The following is a 22,809-nucleotide window of genomic DNA, read 5'->3' on the forward strand; positions in this document are numbered from 1 at the left end:
CAAAGATCAGAGGTCAAGATGAGCAAAGTTTTGTAGATAGATTTAAGATATGTCCACTAATAGCAGAGAGACTAAATCATATTGTGACGTCCTGTAATTTTAGTTTGTTAATTTCAGTCTTTGTGTTTTCTACTTCCTGTTTTATTTTGTAGATTCACTTTCACTGTGTCTTGTTCCAGCTTCTCGGTGTCTCACTTCCTGTCTTTGATTGTCGTCCCCAATCCTCATGTGTTTCACCTGTGTGTAATTGCCCCTGCCTTCCTTCTTGTATTTAAGCCTCTGTGTTTCCCTTTGTCCTCTGTCGGTTTGTACTAGTTGTTTTCTCCCCACGTCGTGAGAAATGGTTTGTTTGCTCCTGCTGTTTCGTCCAGCTTCTCCTGCTTCCTCGTTCCTTGTTCTCAGTGCGCCTTGTCGCCAGTGTTACTTTTGTTAGTGTTCCTGTTTTGTTTTTGTCTTGTTTAAACCCCTTTTATTATATTAAATACCTTTTGTTTGTAACCTCTGCATCCTGGGTCCATCTCCTCCTGAAAACCGTAACAGAACAAACCGACCAAACTATGGACCCAGCAGAGGTTAATTTATTTTTTGAAAAAGTTTATTATTTTGAGTTTTTGGTGTTCGAGCTGGAGGATGGATCCTCAGACCCTGCGGAGACCCTGAGGGAGATCTTGGTGGTGGAGGCCTGGCTTAAAGATCGCCCTTGGGTGAGCCACACCGTGCCATACCTTCCGGAGGTGCAGGAGAGGTTGAGGAAGCTGCGCAGCCATGCAGACCCATCCTCTAACCCGTTTTACGGAACCCGCCTGGCAAGAGGTGGACCCCGCAGCCTGCAGCAGAGGTCTGCGGTTGGTGGCAGAGGTCGCAGCACTAACCTGGCACCTGTAAAGCCAGCTCGCAGGCACCATCCCCCAGCCGTAGTCCTCTACGCTGGAAGCGGCGGAGTCTTTTGGGGACCCCGCAACCTCAAGGGGTTTCCTCTGGCGGATTGCGGACCTTGGAGAGAGGGGATCCCCAGCAGAAGCCAATCCCTCCAGCAGCATGCTCAGAGGGACCAGCCACCTCCAGCCCCGACTGGGTCGCAGTCCCCTGCTCCAGCACCTGCTCCAGTCGCTGCTCTGCGCCGGAGGCTCTCGGCTGACGTCCCCTGTCTTTCGGCGTCGGAGATCCTCGCGGTGCCAGCTCCGCACCCAGCTCCAGTGCCTGCTCCGCGCCGGAGGCTCTCGGCTGACGTCCTCTGTGTTTCGGCGTCGGAGATCCTCGCGGGGCCAGCTCTGCACCCACCTTCGGTCCCTGCTCCCGTGCCTGCTCCGCGCCGGAGGCTCTCGGCTGACGTCCTCCGTGTTTCGGCGTCGGAGATCCTCGCGGTGCCAGCTCCGCAACCAGCTCCTGTGCCTGCTCCGCGCCGGAGGCTCTCGGCTGACGTCCTCCGTGTTTCGGCGTCGGAGATCCTCGCGGTGCCAGCTCTGCACCCAGCCCCGGTCCCTGCTCCCGTGCCTGCTCCGCGCCGGAGGCTCTCGGCTGACGTCCTCTGTCTTTCGGCGTCGGAGATCCTCGCGGTGCCAGCTCCGCACCCTGCTCCCGTGCCTGCTGCGCGCCGGAGGCTCTCGGCTGACGTCCTCTGTTTTTCGGCGTCGGAGATCCTCGCGGTGCCAGCTCCGCACCCTGCTCCCGTGCCTGCTCCGCGCCGGAGGCTCTCGGCTGACGTCCTCTGTCTTTCGGCGTCGGAGATCCTCACGGTGCCAGCTCCGCACCCAGCTCCTGTGCCTGCTCCGCGCCGGAGGCTCTCGGCTGACGTCCTCTGTGTTTCGGCGTCGGAGATCCTCGCGGTGCCAGCTCTGCACCCAGCCCCAGTCCCTGCTCCGCGCCGGAGGCTCTCGGCTGACGTCCCCTGTCTTTCGGCGTCGGAGATCCTCGCGGTGCCAGCTCCGCACCAAGCCCCAGTCCCTGCTCCAGTGCCTGCTCTGCACCCAGTTCCAGTCGCTGCTCCGTGCCGGAGGCCCTCAGCTGATTTCACTTGTTCTCCAACGTCAGTGGTCCTCACAGCGGCACCTGCTCCAGCACCTGCTCCAGTCCCTGCTCCAGTGCCTGCTCCGCGCCGGAGGCTCTCGGCTGACGACCCCTGTGTTTCGGCGTCGGAGATCCTCGCGGTGCCAGCTCCAGTTCTTGCCCCACGTCCGGGGTTGAGGTCGGAGCTCTTGCCCTCTGCCCCTGACTGGTCTTCGGGCCACTTGCTCGAGGAGCTCCCGTGTTGGGCTCCTGACCCCCCTTCCGAGCCTCAGAACTCTGACTTTGAGCGGCCACGGCGCCGCCCTCCCGAGCCTCAGAACTCTTTCCCGGAGCAGCCAAGGCGCCGCCCTCCTGAGGAGCTCCCATGCTTCGTCCCTGTCCGGCCTCTGGGCCGTCCACCTGAGACATTATGCCAGGTTCCGAAGCGGCCACGGAGCCGTCGGTCCGAGAACCTGGGCACGTCCCGGAGTCCCTCCTCCGGTTCCCCCCTCCTCCCTCCCGATTCGGTGCTCGTTATGGACCGTCTGGAATCCGGTCCTTGAGGGGGGGGGTACTGTGACGTCCTGTCATTTTAGTTTGTTAATTTCAGTCTTTGTGTTTTCTACTTCCTGTTTTATTTTGTAGCTTCACTTTCACTGTGTCTTGTTCCAGCTTCTCGGTGTCTCACTTCCTGTCTTTGATTGTCGTCCCCAATCCTCATGTGTTTCACCTGTGTGTAATTGCCCCTGCCTTCCTTCTTGTATTTAAGCCTCTGTGTTTCCCTTTGTCCTCTGTCAGTTTGTACTAGTTGTTTTCTCCCCACGTCGTGAGAAATGGTTTGTTTGCTCCTGCTGTTTCGTCCAGCTTCTCCTGCTTCCTCGTTCTCAGTGCGCCTTGTCGCCAGTGTTACTTTTGTTAGTGTTCCTGTTTTGTTTTTGTCTTGTTTAAACCCCTTTTATTATATTAAATACCTTTTGTTTGTAACCTCTGCATCCTGGGTCCATCTCCTCCTGAAAACCGTAACACATATACTGATCAGAACATTATTCCCCATCATATAATGATAGATGACTTATAAGTAATGTCACAAAGAAGTTAGAGATTTACATCATGCATCCTTAAAACTTCCTTCATGCTGTATTCCTGCCTCTAATAGGACTATAGAGACGACCTGAAGATTATATACATTGAAAAATAATCTATGATCATATGATGGGAATGTTGTCACTATGAGTTTAGAAAAATGACGTCAAATAGTGTAGCTATGCAACAACAGATGTTTTCACCCCAGTCCATTTGCTTGTTGGTTGTTGATTTAAAGCAAGATTACACAACAACTAGTGAGTCAATTAGCATGAAACTTGGAGGTAGGATGAGGAACGGGTCAGAGAAGAACTCAGTAAAGTTTGGTGTGAATCCAGATAAGGGGGCGGACCCAGGAACCTTCTGTAAGGTTGTGAGACAGTGCTGGATTTCATGGACATGTGGATGTTTTCTACTCACACTGGACGTCTAAGTGTAGAGACGTGGAGTTGATCTGTCCGTACTGATTCTCAGACTTGCAGGAGTAGACCCCGCTGTCCCCAGAGCTGATGGAGGAGAGACGATAAACACCCTCTGGTCCTTGAAGCAGAACTCGGTTCTCCTTGTACCAGGTGTAGTTAGCTGCTGGGTTAGCATCACTGCTGCAGGTCAGAGTCACCGAGCTGCCCTCCATGATCTCACCAGAGGGACTCACTGACACAGAGGGAGGCTTTGGAGCGTCTGAAGGATAGTTTATATTAACACACAGGATGAGAATACAATCAAAACACTGATATTTGTTAAAAGGTTAAATTTAAATTATTTCCACATAATTGTAGTTTCATGAGGAGGAGTAAACTCACACACTGTAGGAGAAGGGAAACGCTCCTGTCCTTCTATAGCACAGTGATAGCTGTCTTCAGGATTAAAGTGTCGGAGGTGAAAGTATTTTTTTCGTCCAACAGGTTTATTGTTATTGTACCAAACGTAGGAAAGATGATCAGGGAGCTGACACCTGCTGTGACAGGTCAGCTCTGTCCAGGTAGAAGATGGATTGGCTGTTGATCTCCTCACATCTACCTGGAGCTGAGGGGCTGTGAACAAACATGTGATTTTATTTCAACATACACACTAACATTTCAAACTGACTCTAATGTAAATGTTACCTGTGACTGACAGAGTGACTCCAGTATAACCAGTAAAACTCCCAGTAGGTTGGTTTGTTGTGAACCTGAACTTGTACACAGCTGAGTCGCTCTCTCTCAGGTTAGAGATTCTCAGAGTGCACTTGTTGTTTCCACAGAGATTCTCCACACGAGATACTCCGGATCAGTCTTTAGATCAACGTGAATCCCATTGAACCAGAAAGTTTCCTGAACTGTAGTAACACGGTGATTCGACCTGGATGGGTATGTGCAGGTACAGGTAATGTCCACTGTTGATCCTCTGAAGGCACAGATCTCAGTAGAAGTCTAACTCACAACCCAGCCATTCTGATTCCATACAACTGTAACACAGAGCACATCAGAGAATCAGAAGATGAACTTAAACATTTATAAAACTAACTCCATGTATTTTCTCTGGTGAATCACCAGTCTGCAGGTTTTCATTTTAAGATGATGACGATGCCAAGATGACGAAACTTTCAATTCACATAAAACACAGTGAAGTTCCCTTTAGACTTCAGTGTGAGGGAGAAACACACTGTTGGAGGTGAGGAACATGAGGGACCTTGGATCAGTTGCTCTTATAATGGAGCAAACTGGCCAATATGGAGGAAATGATCTGTGTCTTTTATGCAGAGTCGACCAAAGATGGACGACACGTCTCCACTTCCTCCCACTCTCCAGAAATGAAGCCAAAATATCCTGGATACCAACGCTGCCATCTTTCACATTTGGAGCCACAGTATCGGGGTTCCGCCAATGAGCTCGACCAATCCTGAGTCAGCTTCAGCTGTCAATCATTAAGTTTAATCTAATTTTAATTTCTTCAAAAAAAAATTAAACCAAACTTATGAGAAACATGAACAATAGAGTTTGATAAGAACAACCTAAAATGACAGACACCATCTTTGAGAAAAATGTATTTGACTATTTATATTGGTTCATGTCCTTCCCACTAACATGGAGGAGGCAGGATGTATGTTCTATACTGCAGCCAGCCACCAGGGAGCGATCTCATGATTTGGCTTCACTTCTGGGGAGCAGTCATGTCTTCAATCTTTATTTACACAAGCAGAATAACAGTACTCGTACTACCCTAGTTTGTCAGTACTGACAGTAGTATCCCAAAAGTGCATGTGCTCATGCAGAAAACTGTACTAAACCCTTGTGTTGTTCCTGGGTCGGATAGACCGTGTGTGTGTGTGTGTGTGTGTGTGTGTGTGTGTGTGTGTGTGTGTGTGTGTGTGTGTGTGTGTGTGTGTGTGTGTGTGTCTCTCTCTGTGTCTCTCTGTGTCTCTCTGTGGTTCCATGCATCACACACCAGGTCCGGGCCCGCTCTCCGGGCCCAGCAGGAGCTGTATCCCGTGGGGGATTTTAGGATCTCTCCCTCCCCAGTGAGAGCCCATATCACCATCCACAGCGGCAGGTTCACAGTGCTTATAGCCTGGGCACACACGCCTTGTGTTTACAGTCATTTCACCCATTTCATGAGAGTGAGTGTCACCTAAAAACCAAGCTTCTGAAATCGTGCAGAGTGTATTCTGTCAGGGGGGGTGAAACCTGGACATCGCAACGATCAGCAACACTGTTTTCTCGATCCTCTCGATCACAGTTTTTTTGGTACTAAAACATTATTGACCCCCAGCAGGAGCTCCTCTATCCCTGTGTGGGTTGTAAGGTTTAATCCCTGCTGGAACACCCAAGCAGGGGGTTACACTTCGCTTCTCTGCGGGGTCATTTAGACCCACAGCTGATTCCAATTGTATTCTCGGGGGTAAATTAGACCAACAGAGAATACGTTGTGTTTCTCCGTGTGCCGTTCTCCCTGACCATGACACAATGTCTCATCAAGCACGTTTCACCAGAGAACAGGTTCTCGAACAGCTATTCTTCCAGCAACAATCCTCTGATCCCGAAGAGGACTCGCAAGATCGAGAAATGGACGCAGAAGCGGACCAAGACTACGGCGACCACAAAGACGGCGACGAAGACGACAACCCAGTGGGTGATGCTGCTGCAGATTCATCATCCTTGGTGGATAATGAATCTGCAGGACAATCGGAAGAACAAACCCGCGCTCCCAACCAGGCTGCTCGCGATCAAGGGAAGAAAGGTGTCTCATCCAAGTTCGCATTCACACCCACCACCACTCTCGTGTCCTACATCCCAAAGAAAAAACAGAACCTGGTGCTCCTGAGCACGTGGCATGCGGATGCCGACGTCAGCGACCGCGAGGACGGGAAACCGGTCATCATCCTGTACTACAACCGCAAAAAAGGAGGTGTGGACAACCTAGACAAGGTTAGACAACATACTTGATGTCTCTTCCTACTACTCAACCCCGAATGGATGCCGGCAAGCGGAACAAGCGGTGGGTGTTCCTTGAGCAGCTGGGAAAGGATCTGTTGACTCCGTTCATCACATGAAGGGAGCGCATCCCCCGCGTGGAAGTGTCCACGACGGTTGTGAAGTCTGTGAAAGCCGCCGGACCAGATCATCCGGCCCTAGTCGCCGCTGCAGCAGCCCCGCTCGGGGCGAGTAGGGGTGTCAGATATGCCCCAGGAAAAAGGACTGTCAATCTCACAATGTGTTCCGCGGGTGTAAGAAATACATCTGCAAGGGCTGCTCACTTGTCTATTGCCCTACATGTGTGTGTTAATATGTGGTGGGCTATTTGAGGGGGCCAACAGCCGGGGGAAGCACGGACAAAAGCTTGGGGAGGCAGGAACAACACAAGGGTTAAAGACACATGAAGTTATGGTACAATACATTATCTCACATATGCAGATGGTTCTGTGTTAGTGAAATACTGTAGATTAAACTCACCCATTGACGGAGAGCAGAAATCCTTTTGACCTTTAACAGCACAGGAAACTCTGTCTGTAGATTTAAATGAACCTGAATAAGATGCTCCTTCCTTCATCTTCTGTTGATTCTTGTACCAGACGTAGTTCAGATGTTCAGGAAGACGACAACTGCTCTGACACCTGAGCTCTGCATGGTTAAAATAGGAAGACTGCACTAATGTGCTCAGCTGCACACGCAAATCTGTGTGTGAGAATAAGGAATTCATTTTAGTCCAAACTGACAACACACACATGCATATAAAAGTGCACAGACACACTCAAGTGAACCAAACAAGATGTAGGAAATAAATGAATGAATGTTCAGATGTAAATGTTACCTGTGACTGACAGAGTGACTCCAGCTGAACCAGTTAAACTCCCATTCGGTTGGTTTGTTATGAACCTGAACTTGTACACAGCTGAGTCGCTCTCTCTCAGGTTAGAGATTCTCAGAGTGCACTTGTTGTTTCCACAGAGATTCTCCACACGACCTGAATACTCTGGATCAGTCCTTAGATCAACGTGAATCCAATTACTCTCTTTAATGAACCAGAAAGTTTCCTGAACTGTAGTATCATGGTTATTAACTGTGGATGGGTATGTGTAGGTACAGGTAATGTCCACTGTTGATCCTCTGACGGCACAGATCTCAGTAGAAGTGCAACTCACATCCCAGCCATTCTCACACTGTACCACTGTAACACAGAGAATCAGATTCATAACCACACCAGAGAACACTTAGTTTACTTTTTACTTTCTGTAGAAAAGAAACACATTTCCATGAGCAGCATTCCATAGCATTTCAACTAATGACTCCACACACTGATGACAAGTCCTCATCGAGAGGAGAGGAACTCAGTCATGATGATACTAATAATACTAATAATACTAATAATACTAATAATGATAATTATAGTTATAATAATAATATGTTTCAGACTCTGTAATATTTTGAGCTCTAGACGATAGAAACTTCTTAACAAAGATACAAAATAATACTGATGATAATTCATTCATATATATTTTCTTTCTGCATCACTTTACAGGTGGTGATCTGAAAATGAATGAATGGTTCATTTATATTTTTTCTTTCTTTCTCAAACTGACTTCAGGTGAATCAGAAGTCTGAGTGTAAAATAGAGTGACAACATGAATGTAGAGGTACAGTACCTGTCACAGTGAGAAGAAGTACAACAAATCCACTGGCTGCTGCAGTTACACTCATAGTAGCTGCTGCTCTCGTCTGTGACTTCAAACAATAAAAACGTCCACAGATAAATAATGTGCACAGGATGAAACTCAGTCAAATCACAGACACGTCTACCTACAACACAGAGTCTGAGAAAGTCAAACTGCTAAAGACACCCACCTTCCTTCCTCTTTCCACCGACCTGCATGCTTAGACCGATGGTCGTAGATCAAACTGTGGTTTGTACGAGTGTGAGAAACAACTTCAGTGTCTGTTCATATCAAACCTGTATCATCCACATCACAACATCTCAAGGACACAAGAAAGACAAATTTAAGGAGACTTGAGAAAAACTGGGCTGTTTTTAATCTCATCTGTTCAGTGTCTTATTAAGATGCAATAAAGATTGACATGAAAAAGTCATTAATACTGTAAGTGAGATTAAAATATAGTAGCAGTTTCAAAACAAAAGCAAATTATAACAAATGAGCTTCACAATATAATGTAAAAATCAAAATAAATGAACAAAATAGAAAACACACTTTTAATGATCCCTCAAGAAAATCTGCTTTGTTGCAAAACTGAACATCACAAAGTTAGAAAAGAGGAAGTTGTGAGTGAACAACTGAAATGAAATAAACAAGACTATAAATATAAATAATGTTGTATGGAAAAAGTAAAAGCATAATTAACATCAGTCTCCTTAAGATGCACCAAACAAACTAATTATGTTACTAAAATTACCAAAAATAATAATATAATGATGAATCAATAATCCTAATGAAGAATAAGTAATAATAAATTAACTTTTTTGTATAACTTTTAAACCTGGATCACAGCAGTACAACATTTTTCTGTTCGTAACAACATTCGAGCTTCACACCCTGAGAGAGATGTCAGAGGAAAATGGCCGCCGTGTAAACATGGTGGATAAAACACACCTAACTCCTTCTTCTTCACGTGTTTAACACGTGATGTGAGAGATACCACAAAACACTTAAGTGAAATCAATGAGCCTGATGCAAACTTTGAACAGACACCAGAGGCAACACAGCTCATCTGGTGTCAGCAGTTCACTTTGTGTTAACGTCACATTCAAGGCGTTCATCACGTAAGTAGCAGCTCACATCCACATGAGACGTGCTCCCTCCAGTCCTCAGAGGAAATGAGTTCAACTCCTGATCGGCTGATGATGGAAACGATGGAAACAATAGTGTAGAAACAGAAAGAAGAGAAAGGGACAGAATCCTCTCTGTGGTTTTATCAGTAAAACTCTTTACTACCATCTAGTGGCAGGAGTGTCACACTACAACTAACTTACAATGCTTTTTTTGATAATTTTATGGATAGAAAAAAGTTATTTACAAGTTTATAGTTTATTGACTGTCTGACACACACCACAGATATTTTCATGTTTGAAGCTGCAAGTTATAAAATGTTTGATATTTTTCATTCAGGATAAATGTGGCGTTTTTAACAACTTCTACAAGTTGCTGATATATTTCAGATAAAAGTCGAGTCACCGAAGTCGTTGGATTCATCCTCGGGGAAATGCATCCATTAGCTGTCAAGACAAGTCACTTGAAACTGAACATTCACTTTAACAATGATGCTGGAGTCTGTCACCAAAGAGGGATTTGTCCTGTGGGGACCATGAACAGTTGAATGAACTTCTATTCAAATCCATCCAGCAGCTGTTGAGATATTTCCATCGGGACTAAGGTGATATCCAGACGTTGGTCTAAACAGCAGGAGGTGTTTTGACTGTGCTGTACAATGCAGCTGGATCCTCTCCAGTGTCCTGACCTCTGGTTCTGAAAGGAGATAAAACTAATGAATAATCAGGAGGTCATGGAGACGTAGCATAAAAGGAGCCATATTAAAGGGGACATATTATGAAAAATCCACTTTTATAGTGCTTCTACACGTTAATGTGGGTATCTGGCATTTGTACCGTCCCAAAAACTCTGGAAAAAAACAACTCCCGCGATTTGTTGTGGTTCCTCTATGTAAGAAACTATACCATAGAGTGCGTCGAATGGGAATACGACCAGAATTGACTTCAAAGTCGGTCTACATGGCATAGCCCCCCCCCCCCCCCCCCCCGGAGGCGGAGATCTGGTGGAGGAGGAGACCAGGTTACGTCACATGCCAAAGCCCCCTCCTCAGCTCGGGCTCGTTAGGGGATGTCGGGTTGCTGGACCCATGTCTGCGGCTCGCTTCTGGTGGACCTATCGCTGTTTGTTTACGGTTACCAGCAGGGAGCTAAGGCTAGCTTGCTGTTAGTTTGTGTTTAAAGTTGCTTCACTTTCTGAAATGGCTGCTTGTGAACGTATTTACAGCAGTACATTAAGTGGAACCCCGGCCGGGAGGCTAACCCGAGTCGCTGCTTCTGTGTGTGTCGCCCGGTTGAAACAGCAGGTATAACTTAAAACAGCTGTTTGTGGAACTTTGTTATAAAATAGCAACGGAACGTGTTCCAGGACCCCCCCCCCCCCCCCGGTCTCCGGCTGCAGCCGACAGCCTCTCCTGTGATGCCCGGGCGGCGAAGCGGAGGAGGAGGAGGAGGGGGGGAGAGAGCTGCGCCTTCTAACTTTTGTGGCCCGTACAGATTTGCTCCACGCACCCCGACCTGCACGAACCGGTGCCGGTCACCAGCAGCTCGTTGCTGCCTCCGTCGCTCGCTTTAAAATAGACTCATAGCCGGGGTTTTAAGTGCATTTCGCCGCAAAAGTTGCAGCAGTGTTAGCCTCCAAAGCTGTAGCCCCTCCACGATCCCTTTGTCTGTGTGTGGGTTGTGTGTGTGTGTGTCTGTGTGTGTGTGTGTGTGTGTGTGTGTGTGTGTGTGTGTGTGTGTGTGTGTGTGTGTGTGTGTGTGTGTCGGTGTGTATGTTCATCGATGAAAACTATTTCATGTTCGCTATGTTGCAAGAGGTCGGGATATCCGAGTTACCCTGAACGCAGCACAGCGATGTTGTTCACACGGACCGTCAGTCCACGCGGAGGGGAACTCGGACAGACCCGTGTCTGGGTGAGGGGTTCCAGGAGTGAGGGCGTGACAACAACTGGACTGAGACGTCGAGAACCGTCAAATCGAACTAGCTCTCAGCGGCTAGCTGGTCTCTCATCGGGGCTTGAGAGTACAGCAGCGCATATTTTAAGTGTAGATATGTGTGTATACACACATATCTAATGCATGTATTTAAATAATGTATCTTTATCAGAAGGTGTAGTAGTTGAAAATTGTAGCTTCAATGAAGAAACACAACAAACAGATACAGAAATATATGTGTAGGACAGTGACTTAAAATGATTTTAACCACCTTAAATATGCTAAGGGGAGATTTAAGATGTGAAACTGGATGTGTGCGTGTGTGTGTGTGTATGTGTGTGTGTGCGTGTGTGTGTGTGTGTGTGCGCTCAGAATATATGCCCTATATGAATAAATATACACATACAATTATAGTGTATACACACATCTAATGCATGTATTTAAATAATGTACATCTTTATCAGAAGGTGTAGTATTTAGAAAATTGTAGCTTCAATGAAGAAACTCAACAAACAGATACAGAAATATATGTGTAGGACAGTGACTTAAAATGATTTTAACCACCTTAAATATGCTAAGGGGAGATTTAAGATGTGTGTGTGTGTCTGTGTCTGTGTGTGTCTGTGTGTGTGTGTGTAGGGGGCGGGGCAGTGAGAAGGGGGATGGGTTGTTGGTGAGGGGGGGGCGGGGCTGTGTGTGTGTGTGGGGGGGGGGGGGGGGGGCACTCAAAACAGGTCAATCTGAGGAAGGCTGTTTTAGACAGGGTAAAAAGGTGCTGTTTTAAATGATCCTTGTGGTGTTTTGACCAAAAAATGTTACAGACATTTCATTAAGACCCCAAGGAGCCATATCAACTGTGGTGAAATGGGCATAATATGTCCCCTTTAAGTTCTGCAAAGTTAAAAAGCCCAAAGTCTGAGCTCCTCTCCTGGTAAAACAAGCTCCTCTGCCCCACAGAAAACATGAAGCTCCTGAAACACCTCACCAGTAGCCCCGCCCGTACCTCTGCATCATCGGCAGAAGCCAGGGCTGTAGCAAACGTAGCATAAGCAGTATTAAAACATAAACAGATGTGTTACGAAGTGTTGCATCAATGTTAGGAGGTCAGTCTTAGCGTTCTCATGGAAAACATCTTGGAGGAAGATGATGTGAGTTAAAATACGAGTTGAATGCTTCAATACAGGCTGAATGTCACAGTCTCTGCTTCCGTCGTCTGGAACAGCAGCTTCTAACACCAGCATCTGGAGAGAACTTTAGAATCCATTGTGTCACTGCCTTTTTAAAACAGTCGCTGCTGATTGGGGAACACCTCTGACACACCCACCAGACGAGAGCCCGCTGCACACGGGTTCAAACAAACATGTCCTTCACCACGGAAACGCTAGTTAAACTATAAGAAATGATTTGAGATTGAATGTGTCCCTCGTAAAGTGAGAGTGGAGGATTTCCTACACGCACAGGAAGTGGTTAACCAATCACAACAGAGTGGGCAGGGTGACCAATCAGAGCTAAAACCAAGTGTTTGAGACAGAGGCTGAAAAGAGGAGCTGCAGCAATAGACAGTCTGAGGAAAGTGATGTTTGCTGAACATTAAACATTTTAAAGTCACAACACTAAATAAAATGATCAAACTGAATATGACCATAATATGTCTCCTTTAACAAATATACATTTTTATTTTAAATATGTTTATTGAAGTTTTCAGTTTTTAGAACAGACAGTGCATACAAACACATATAACATACAGAACAAAGCACATCAAAATTAGTAGCCGCGGTCCATGGTCAAAACATAAATATTAAGTAAAAGGATCAGAAGTTTTGTCAAGTGAATGTCAGAGTACAATAAAAAAGAAAAATACACATACATATGCATAGTAAAGCACTATAGAGCGGCCTACCCATTAAAGAATCCTAGTACAGGGTCCCAAATCTTATCAAACACATCTCCTCTATCATCGTTATAGTATCTCAGTCGCTCCAAATGCAGTGTGTTAGACATTTCTCCTAACCACAGGTCGTATGTAGGCACAGAGTCCAACTTCCACACACGTAATATCAATTTCTTGGCAAGCACCATCCCAAATTCAATAGCCTTCTTCTCGTATTTATTAATAAAAGACAAGGGACTTGTAGCTCCCAGAATTGCCACAAGTGGGTCAGGTTCCAAACGTTTCCCAAAAGCCTCAGAGAAGCATTGAAAAATACTTTTCCAATATGAATGGAGTTTGCTACATAACCAAAATGAGTGTGCTAAATTACCTATCATGGACTTACATTGATTACAGACAGGTGAGACATTAGGGTAAAATTTGTTTAGCTTCTCCAGGGAATAATAAAGTCTGTGGACTGTTTTAAACTGTATAAGATTGTGTCTAACATTAACTGAACATCTGTGCACATTCCGCAAACATTCATCCCAAATATCATCACTCAGTTCCAAATTTAACTCATCTGCCCATGCCTGCCTACGCTCCTCGGTACCCAACACAGCTCCCTTATGAAGAATTTTGTAAAAGAAGGAAACCGCCCCGCGAGTAGCCGGATCAAATTTATTCATTGTCTCAAGAGTTTCGTGCTTATTCAGGCTCTGATAGTTCGTTACATTTTTACGAATAAAGTCTCTAATTTGTAAATATCTGAAAAAGCTTGAGGTAGAAATATTATACGCAGTTTGTAGCTGTCTAAATGTGGCAAAACATCCTTCAATATACAAATCATTTATGTTAACAATACCCTTTTGTTTCCAGTCAAAGAAAGCTGCATCTTTAATGCCTGGTATAAAAGAGTGATTATTACAAATGGGAGTGTCAGTATACATTTTTGGAGCCTTAATATAAGATTTGATCTGCTCCCATATGCGTATAGTGCCATGAATTACAAGGCTGTTACTATAGCATGACTTCTTGACTGTGGTGGGGCTATTAAGCAGAGCCAACAAGGACGACTTTTTGCAAAGCAGCCGTTCTATGCGTAGCCACGCTGGGCATGAATCTGAAATAGACGGGGGGCCCCTTCTCCACCAAGCAAGCATAGACAGATGCGTAGCCCAATAGTACATTTTAAAATTTGGTAAAGCAAAGCCACCAACATTCTTTGCTTTACATAAATGTTTTTTAGAAATTCTAACGGCTTTGTAGTTCCAGATAAATGATACAATAATGGAATCTAGTTGCTTAAAGTAAGACTGAGCAATAAAGCAAGGAATGGATTGAAAAAGATGGAGGAAACGCGGCAGTACAATCATCTTAATAGCATTAATCTTCCCTACGAGAGAAATAGGAAGAGTCTTCCAGAAATTAATTCCCTGCTTAAGCTGTTCAATTTTGCTGTTCCAGTTCTTTCGTAAGAGGTCCTCAGATTTTTTCGTAACAATAACACCAAGATATGAAAAATGCTCATAAGCCTTTTTAAAGGGAGTGGACAATAAATACGTCATATTAACCTCCTTGGACACTGGCATTAACTCACTTTTGTCCCAGTTAACAAATATACATTTTTAAACAATACAAGAAAATTAAAGTATATAAACAAATGACTTCTATAGGATACATCTCTGTTTATTGTGTTTTGTGGTGTTAGTGAAGATAATGGTTCTGAATGAAGAGCTGCTCACCTCGGGGCAGATCTGTTAAACTTGACAGAAGCGTACGCAACCTCCTCCACCTCCTTGTGTTCGCTGGGTTCAGCTGATCTGACGCTGGAGTAGACGGGATCCGTCTCCCTCTTCCTGAAGTGGACACTGGCATAGTTGAGGTCACAGTTTTCCTCAGACTGATTGGGTAGACGCTGCAAACACAAACTTGCTTTTTAATCGTGAACATGTGGCAGAATGGACAACGTTAGAGTCCAACTATAGCAGCTATTGATTTATTTAAACCACCTCCTTCTACACCGGACGTGTTTCAAGGACAGGAAACATTTGGTTCTACTAAAAACCAAAAGGAGGGAAAGTCTTCAGTTTGAATTCCAAACACTAACACTACAAACTTCTCACTTAGTGTGTCTGTGAGCCACTTGTGTGTGCGCTGTCACATCGGTTGTGTCCAGATAAGACTACATCTGGGAGCTGGATGTTCACGTACTGCAGCCAAGTTTGGACAAAACGAGTTGTGTAACATTTAATTAGAGGTCGAGCTACACACAATATAATCCCTAGACCCCCAAACCATCTGTCAGCACTTTAAAAAATAAAAGTCAGGCACACAGAAACTTGAAGGAGCGAGAAGGAAGGGGGATAGGCCACACCCCCTTAACCCCCTTCTTTCTCTCAGTCTTGTTCCGACCAGCAACAAGTACACAACTCTCCGTCTCGCCGATGCACCGTGCTCTACTCACCGACACTCAGCGTTATACAACACTATCTCTCCAGCTCGTAACACAATTACCTCAAATTCACGTCAAAGGGCAACATACTCACTAAATACAGATATGAAAGAACACAACTGCTCTGTGGATCAACTTTTAATTATAGAGCTGCATCCACACGCAGCCAACACTGACTTTATTTGTCCCAACGACACAGACTACAAACAGCAGCCAGTCTCACACACACTTAGTCTCAGACAGAACAACGCACAATCAATGTATTACACAGCCACACCCAATGGTGATCTGCTAGTGGCGTTTGAAAGGATTGAAGCTGAACTGTGTGTCTCACCTGCTCACTGTGGTCAAGTCTGTCCCCAGGATCAGCAGATTGATGAGAGTTTCTCTTTTTTCTGATCAATTGAACCAAATAACAAACAATATACATAATAATTGAGTTGATTTAATTTAACAGGACAGATTTTCAGGAATTCATCGTATAAAGCTTTAGTGGAACAGATTTGCTCACCTGATCAGTAGGAACACGGAGAGGAGAGTCACAGCGAGGAAAACTGCAGCAGCTGATCCAATGAGTGCTGATCTCCATGATCCAGGTGAAACTATGATGAAATAACTTTTACTTTATCATTTCACAAATAACAATACTAAAAAAACACTTTTTGTCATTATAGTTATTGTGTCGGGTGCTTCATGATTCTCAGCTGATGACCTCAATGTTCAGTTTGCCAGTTGATGCTGTTGGTCAGTCAGTATTGTTCATGTACAATATAATGGGCTTGATATACAGCTGTGACACATCTGGAAATCCTCAGTATTGATGGTTTAAGGATCTGGTGCATTGAAATTGGGGGGGGGGGGGCGTAGATGTAAAAGTCAGAGTGCTCAAATCACCTGCTCCAACAGTCAGATGTAAGGTGGTGTTACTACGTCCGTGTGTGTTCTGGGCCTCACACTGATACTTTCCACCATGTTCAGCTGTGATATTAGTGATGGTGAAGATTTGTCCTGATGCTGTTGGTGAGTCCTCGTCCTCCTTGTACCAGGTGTAGTTAGCTGCTGGGTTAGCATCACTGCTGCAGGTCAGAGTCACTGAGCTGCCCTCCATGATCTCACCAGAGGGACTCACTGACACAGAGGGAGGCTTTGGAGCATCTGAAGGAAAGTTTATATTAACACACAGGATGAGAATACAATCAAAACATTGTCTGTATTATTTGTTAAATGTTTTAATTTAAACTATTTCCACATTATTGTAGTTTCATGAGGAGGAGTAAACTCACACACTGTAGGAGAAGTAAAATGCTCCTGTCCTTCTATAGCACAGTGATAGTTGTCTTCAGGATTAAAGTGTTGGAGGTGAAAGTATTTTTTTCGTCCAACAGGTTTATTGTTATTGTACCAAACGTAGGAAAGATGATCAGGGAGCTGACACCTGCTGTGACAGGTCAGCTCTGTCCAGGTAGAAGATGGATTGGCTGTTGATCTCCTCACATGTACCTGGAGCTGAGGGTCTGTGAACAAACATGTGATTTTATTTCAACATACACACTAACATTTCAAACTGACTCTAATGTAAATGTTACCTGTGACAGACAGAGTGACTCCAGCTGAACCAGTAAAACTCCCAGTATGTTGGTTTGTTGTGAACCCGAACTTGTACACAGCTGAGTCGCTCTCTGTCAGGTTAGAGATTCTCAGAGTGCACTTGTTGTTTCCACAGAGATTCTCCACACGACCTGAATACTCTGGATTATTCCTTAGATCAACGTGAATCCCATTACTCTTTTTAATGAACCAGAACTTTTCCTGAACTGTAGTATCAAGTTGATTCCAGCTGGATGGGTATGTGTAGGTACAGTTAATGTCCACTGTTGATCCTCTGAAGGCACAGATCTCAGTAGAAGTGTAACTCACACCCCAGTCAATCTGACTCCTTACCACTGTAACACAGAACACATCAGAGAATCAGCAGATAAACTTATACATTTATAAAACTAACTCCATGTATTTTCTCTGGTGAATCACCAGTCGGCAGGTTTTCATTTTAAGATGATGACGATGCCAAGATGAGGAAACTTTCAGTTAACAAAAGACACAGTGAAGTTCCCTTTAGACTTCAGTGTGAGGGAGAAACACACTGTTGGAGGTGAGGAACATGAGGGACCTTGTATAAGTTGCTCTTATAATGGAGCAAACTGGCCAATATGGAGGAAATGATCTGTGTCTTTTATGCAGAGTCGACCAAAGATGGACGACACGTCTCCACTTCCTCCCACTCTCCAGAAATGAAGCCAAAATATCCTGGATACCAACGCTCCCATCTTTCACATTTGGAACCACAGTCTGCACAGTAGTGATCCGGAGATGGAGCCACAGTATCAAGGTCCCGCCCATACATGAGCTCCACCAATCCTGAGTCAGCCTCAGCTGTCAATCATGAAGGTTAATCTAATTTTAATTTCATCAAATAACTAATTAAAACCAAACTTATGAGACACATGAACAATAGAGTGTGATAAGAACGACCTAAAATGAAAGAAACCATCTGTAGAAAATTTATTTGACTTTTTAGATTGGTCCATGTCCTTCCCACTAACATGGAGGAGACAGGATATATGTTCTATACTACAGCCAGCCACCAGGGGGCGATCACAATGCTTTGGCTTCACTTCTGGAGATCAGTCATGTCTTTAATCTTTATTTACACAAGCAGAATACTAGTACTATTACTACACTAGTTTGTCAGTACTGACAGTAGTATCCCAAGAGTTCAATGTGCCCATGCAGAAAAAGTATTTAAAGACACATGAAGTTATGGTACAATGTATTATCTCAAATACTCCAGCAGATGGTGCTGTTAGTGAAATACTGTAGATTAAACTCACACATTGACGGAGAGTGGAAATCCTCGAGTCCTTCAACAGCACAGGAAACTCTGTCTTCAGGATGAAAATAACCTGAATAAGATGCTCCTTCATTCTTCTTCTGTTGATTCTTGTACCAGACGTAGTTCAGATGATCAGGAAGACGACAACTGCTCTGACACCTGAGCTCTGCCCAGATAGAATAGTCATACTTCACTGATGCTCTCACCTGCACATGCACATCTGTGTGTGAGAATAAGGAATTCATTTTAGTCCAAACTGACAACACACACATGCATATAAAAGTGCACAGACACACTCATGTGAACCAAACAAGATGTAGGAAATAAATGAATGAATGTTCAGATGTAAATGTTACCAGTGACAGACAGAGTGACTCCAGCTGAACCACTTAAACTCCCAGTAGGTTGGTTTGTTGTGAACCTGAACTTGTACACAGCTGAGTCGCTCTCTCTCAGGTTAGAGATTCTCAGAGTGCACTTGTTGTTTTCACGGAGATATTCCACACGACCTGAATACTCCGGATCAGTCCTTAGATCAACGTGAATCCCATTACTCTCTTTAATGAACCAGAAAGTTTCCTGAACTGTAGTATCATGGTTATTAAATGTGGATGGGTATGTGTAGGTACAGGTAATGTCCACTGTTGATCCTCTGAAGGCACAGATCTTAATAGAAGTGTAACTCACATCCCAGCCATTCTCACACTGTACCACTGTAACACAGAGAATCAGATTCATAACCACACCAGAGAACACTTAGTTTACTTTTTACTTTCTTTAGAAAAGAAAAACACATTTCCATGAGCAGCATTCCATAGCATTTCAACTAATGACTCCACACACTGATGACAATTCCTGCATCGAGAGGAGAGGAACTCAGTCATGATGATAATACTTATAATAACAATAACTAATATGTTTCAGACTCTTTAATAACTTGAGCTCTAAATGATAGAAACTTTGAAACAAAGATACAACTTAATACTCATGATAATTCATTAATATATTTTCTTTCTGCATCACTTTACAGGTGGTGATCTGAAAATGAATGAATGGTTTATTTATATTCATATTTTTCTTTCTCAAACTCACTTCAGGTGAATCAGAAGTCTGAGTGTAAAATAGAGTGACATCATGAATGTAGAGGTACAGTACCTGTCACAGTGAGAAGAAGGACAACAAATCCACTGGCTGCTGCAGTTACACTCATAGTAGCTGCTGCTCTCGTCTGTGACTTCAAACAAGAAAAACGTCCACAGATAAATAATGTGCACAAGATGAAACTCAGTCACATCACAGACACGTCTACCTACAACACAGAAGAGGCTGAGAATAAAGACAGATTCTGTAAGAGAAAGATAAATTTAAACTATTTATTACCCCCCTCCTTCCTTCCTCTTTCCACTGAACTGCGTGCTGAGCTCGATGGTGTTAAATCAAATCTAGAGCAGTAACTTGTGTTTTGCACAAACTGTGAATTTCCTCATTTTACAGAGTGTTAGAAATTACCTTAGTGGTTCTTCCCATCAATCCTGAATCATGCTCAACTGAAGCTGTAAGCAGCGTTGAACAGCCCCCCCCCCACGATCCAGCCAGTTGAAGCAGAGGTTTACTTTTCTCACCCGTCCGACACTGCACGATTGAGAAAGATGCTAATTCCAGTGTGGAGTGTGCAGCTGTGTACATGCTTCCTGTGTCCACTATGTGGCAGTGGAGAACACACCCTGCACGCACTATGCTGCTGTAAATCAAGAGTAGAACACACCATGAACATTCCTCGTGAACAGAATGGTAATTAACACAAGGGTTACTTCCAGTGACCAGTAGGTGGCACAGTGACTGGGACTGAATATGAATGATTTGAGAGAGAGAGAGAGAGAGAGAGAGAGAGAGAGAGAGAGAGAGAGAGAGAGAGAGAGAGAGAGAGAGAGAGTTCTCTGTGGTAAATCCACATCAGCAGCTAGATTCCACCCTTGGGAAATGATGTTTGTCAGCATGTCACAATGAGAGATAGAAACCATAGATCAGTTAAGACCTTGGCTTCCTTCCTCTTTACATCATTGCAGTTTTTTTCGATTGCTTAAGCACGATTTTCAAAACAGGGCCCGGTGTTTCAAACACTAAACACAATCAGCACAACCACACACCCAATCAGCAGAACACCTCAGATCCTTTGCAAAACGAAACACTCTTGTAAAAACTATACACTTATTTATCAAAACCATATTTTTTTACCATATGAAACACACACGCTTCATATGACTTAATTCTGTTTGAGCCAGTTTCACACTGCTGTTGCTAACCTCAAACACTTTTAGCAATTCCAGTTCTCAGTGATTAGAGTTCTATAAGTGAAGTACTGAGAAAGTGCAAATATACAATAAATTCAGCAAACACTACACAAGACCAATGCTGCAGTCCCATGAAAATTGAATGTATTTCTCTCCATATCCCCAAATCAGTCAACATGTCAACATGGAGAATCACAATACAACATGTCCCAGTTTTCATGCTACTACAGGAGTGTGCACAACACTGTAAGCTCCACAAATATCAGACAAGCAGAAAATTCTGTATCCAGTACAGTTTCAATGAGGCAGTGTTAATTTCGTTGACGAAAACTGTGACGAAAAATATTCGTTAACGATCTTTTTACCATGACTAAGACGAGACTTAACGAAAACGGATCTTTGAAAATAAAAACTATGACTATGTTGGTGGTTGACTAAGTCACATAATTTTTTTAAACATCATCGTATCAGGCTGTCATGAAGTATCAGGAGCGGGCGAGTGTGTGTGTCTGTGTGTGTGTGTGTGTGTGTGTGTGTGAGTGCCCCAGATAGCGCACCGGTCCCAAGGCTCCGCCCCCGCCCCGCTCACTCGCTCAGAGAGACACAGTGAGATCAGAGCTCAGTGACTCACTGCTTCTTAACTATGGAAACAGTGAAAACACAGAGTTTCTCTGGTCTCAGCTGATCAGAGATCAGCGCCTCAGCTTCTTGATCAGAGCAGAAGCTGCAGTTGGTTTCTACCGAGCTTCAGTTTCTGTGTTCGCCTCCAGTCTGACCTGCTCTCACTTTTAGTTTTCACATTTAAAACTAAATATATATTTTAAGCTATTAGGCTGCAGCTATATGTTTTTAGTTATTTCAAAATAGGGTACTTCTTATTTCATACATTTCCCACAAATATGGGGAGGACTCAGATAGACTAAATGTGACTAAAACTAATATGCATTTTCGTCAAAAGACTAAGTATAAAACTACATCAAAAATAGCTGCCAAAATGAACACTGCAATGAGGGGTACCTGAGCCTGGGGCTGGAGATCGTAAACCCTCCACCGCCATGCCGAGAAAAACTCTTTGACTGGGTTTAGAGACGGAGAGTATGGTGGAAGGTATGGTACTGTAAACTGCTGATGGACAGTTCTGGACCAGAGCAGAGCGGTGGAATGACTCATTGTCCCAGATGACAATGGATTGCATCTGGTGCGTGTGGTTTACTGCTGTGACGATGTTGTGTAATCGGTCCAAACATTTGAGGATGTGAGTTGTGTTGTAAGGGATCATATTGGCCTGAAGGAGGAGGACCCCATTCTGTGTAGTGGCAGCACAAAAGGTGATGTTACCACCACGTTGCCCTGGGACATGGATTATAGCCCCGTGGCCAATGATATGTCTGCCTCTCCTTCTTGCTTTTGTCCTATGACCCCTGCCTCATCTATGAATATGAATTCATGCGATTTCCTCATCATCCATCTGTAAAACTCTCAGAAATACAGTGAAAGACATGATTGTGTAGTTCAGCATAGGTCTGGAATACAGTACATTTACATTATGAAAGTTATGTGAGCAGTATGCAACATCACACACAACATCATTACTAATGCCGCAGCCGCAGCCTTCTCCTCCTCCGAGGATTCCCCCTCTCACCCTCACTCTTCTTCTTTTTTGAGCACAAGCTCCATTTTGGTTGAAAACAGGTGAACTCAGCTGCTGCATTTTTAAAGTGCTTAAACCTGATTGGTGTGTCTACAATTAAGCAATCATGTGTTTGAACACCTGATGGATGTGTTTAACCAATTGGCCCATAGGGGGGGGTCATTTGAAAGGCAGTGCTTAGGAATTGCAAGGAAGTGACATCTTGATATACTTCTGTGTTTAATGTATACAAGTGTGTTTAGTGTTTTGCAGATCACTGTGTGTATTATTTTGCAAAAAGTGTGAAGCTGACATTGTGCTTATAGTGGTGCAGATCTGGGCCCATGTTCTGCTACATGAGTGTCAGGTTTGATAATTGTGTTATACTTTTGATTTTAGTGTTTATGCAAT

The 22,809-nt window shown here is 44.3% G+C and overlaps 2 protein-coding genes across 4 annotated transcripts in view; both read right to left on the reverse strand.

Moving 5' to 3' along the window:
• Window positions 1–22,809, reverse strand: part of LOC128437523 (B-cell receptor CD22) — a 175,553-nt gene that overhangs the window by 11,934 nt on the left and 140,810 nt on the right. The window lies entirely within an intron of this gene.
• LOC128437412 (uncharacterized) lies at window positions 4,232–19,800 on the reverse strand. 3 transcript variants are annotated; one of them, XM_053419561.1, is made up of 4 exons: window positions 19,633–19,800; window positions 7,360–7,716; window positions 7,002–7,223; window positions 4,232–4,516 (listed from the first exon to the last, which is right to left on the reverse strand). In XM_053419561.1, exons 1-4 carry the CDS (start codon window positions 19,685–19,687, stop codon window positions 4,482–4,484), a joined length of 669 nt encoding a protein of 222 aa, XP_053275536.1. In that variant the 5' UTR covers window positions 19,688–19,800; the 3' UTR covers window positions 4,232–4,481. The 3 variants fall into 3 exon arrangements, 2 of the variants coding, with proteins under 2 accessions (XP_053275536.1, XP_053275535.1); XR_008338206.1 differs by lacking the exons at window positions 7,360–7,716; window positions 19,633–19,800 and adding an exon at window positions 18,834–19,210; XM_053419560.1 differs by lacking the exon at window positions 4,232–4,516 and having other exon boundaries at window positions 6,752–7,223.

The sequence above is a fragment of the Pleuronectes platessa genome, chromosome 3 (assembly GCF_947347685.1).
Source record: "Pleuronectes platessa chromosome 3, fPlePla1.1, whole genome shotgun sequence".
Lineage (NCBI taxonomy): Eukaryota > Metazoa > Chordata > Actinopteri > Pleuronectiformes > Pleuronectidae > Pleuronectes > Pleuronectes platessa.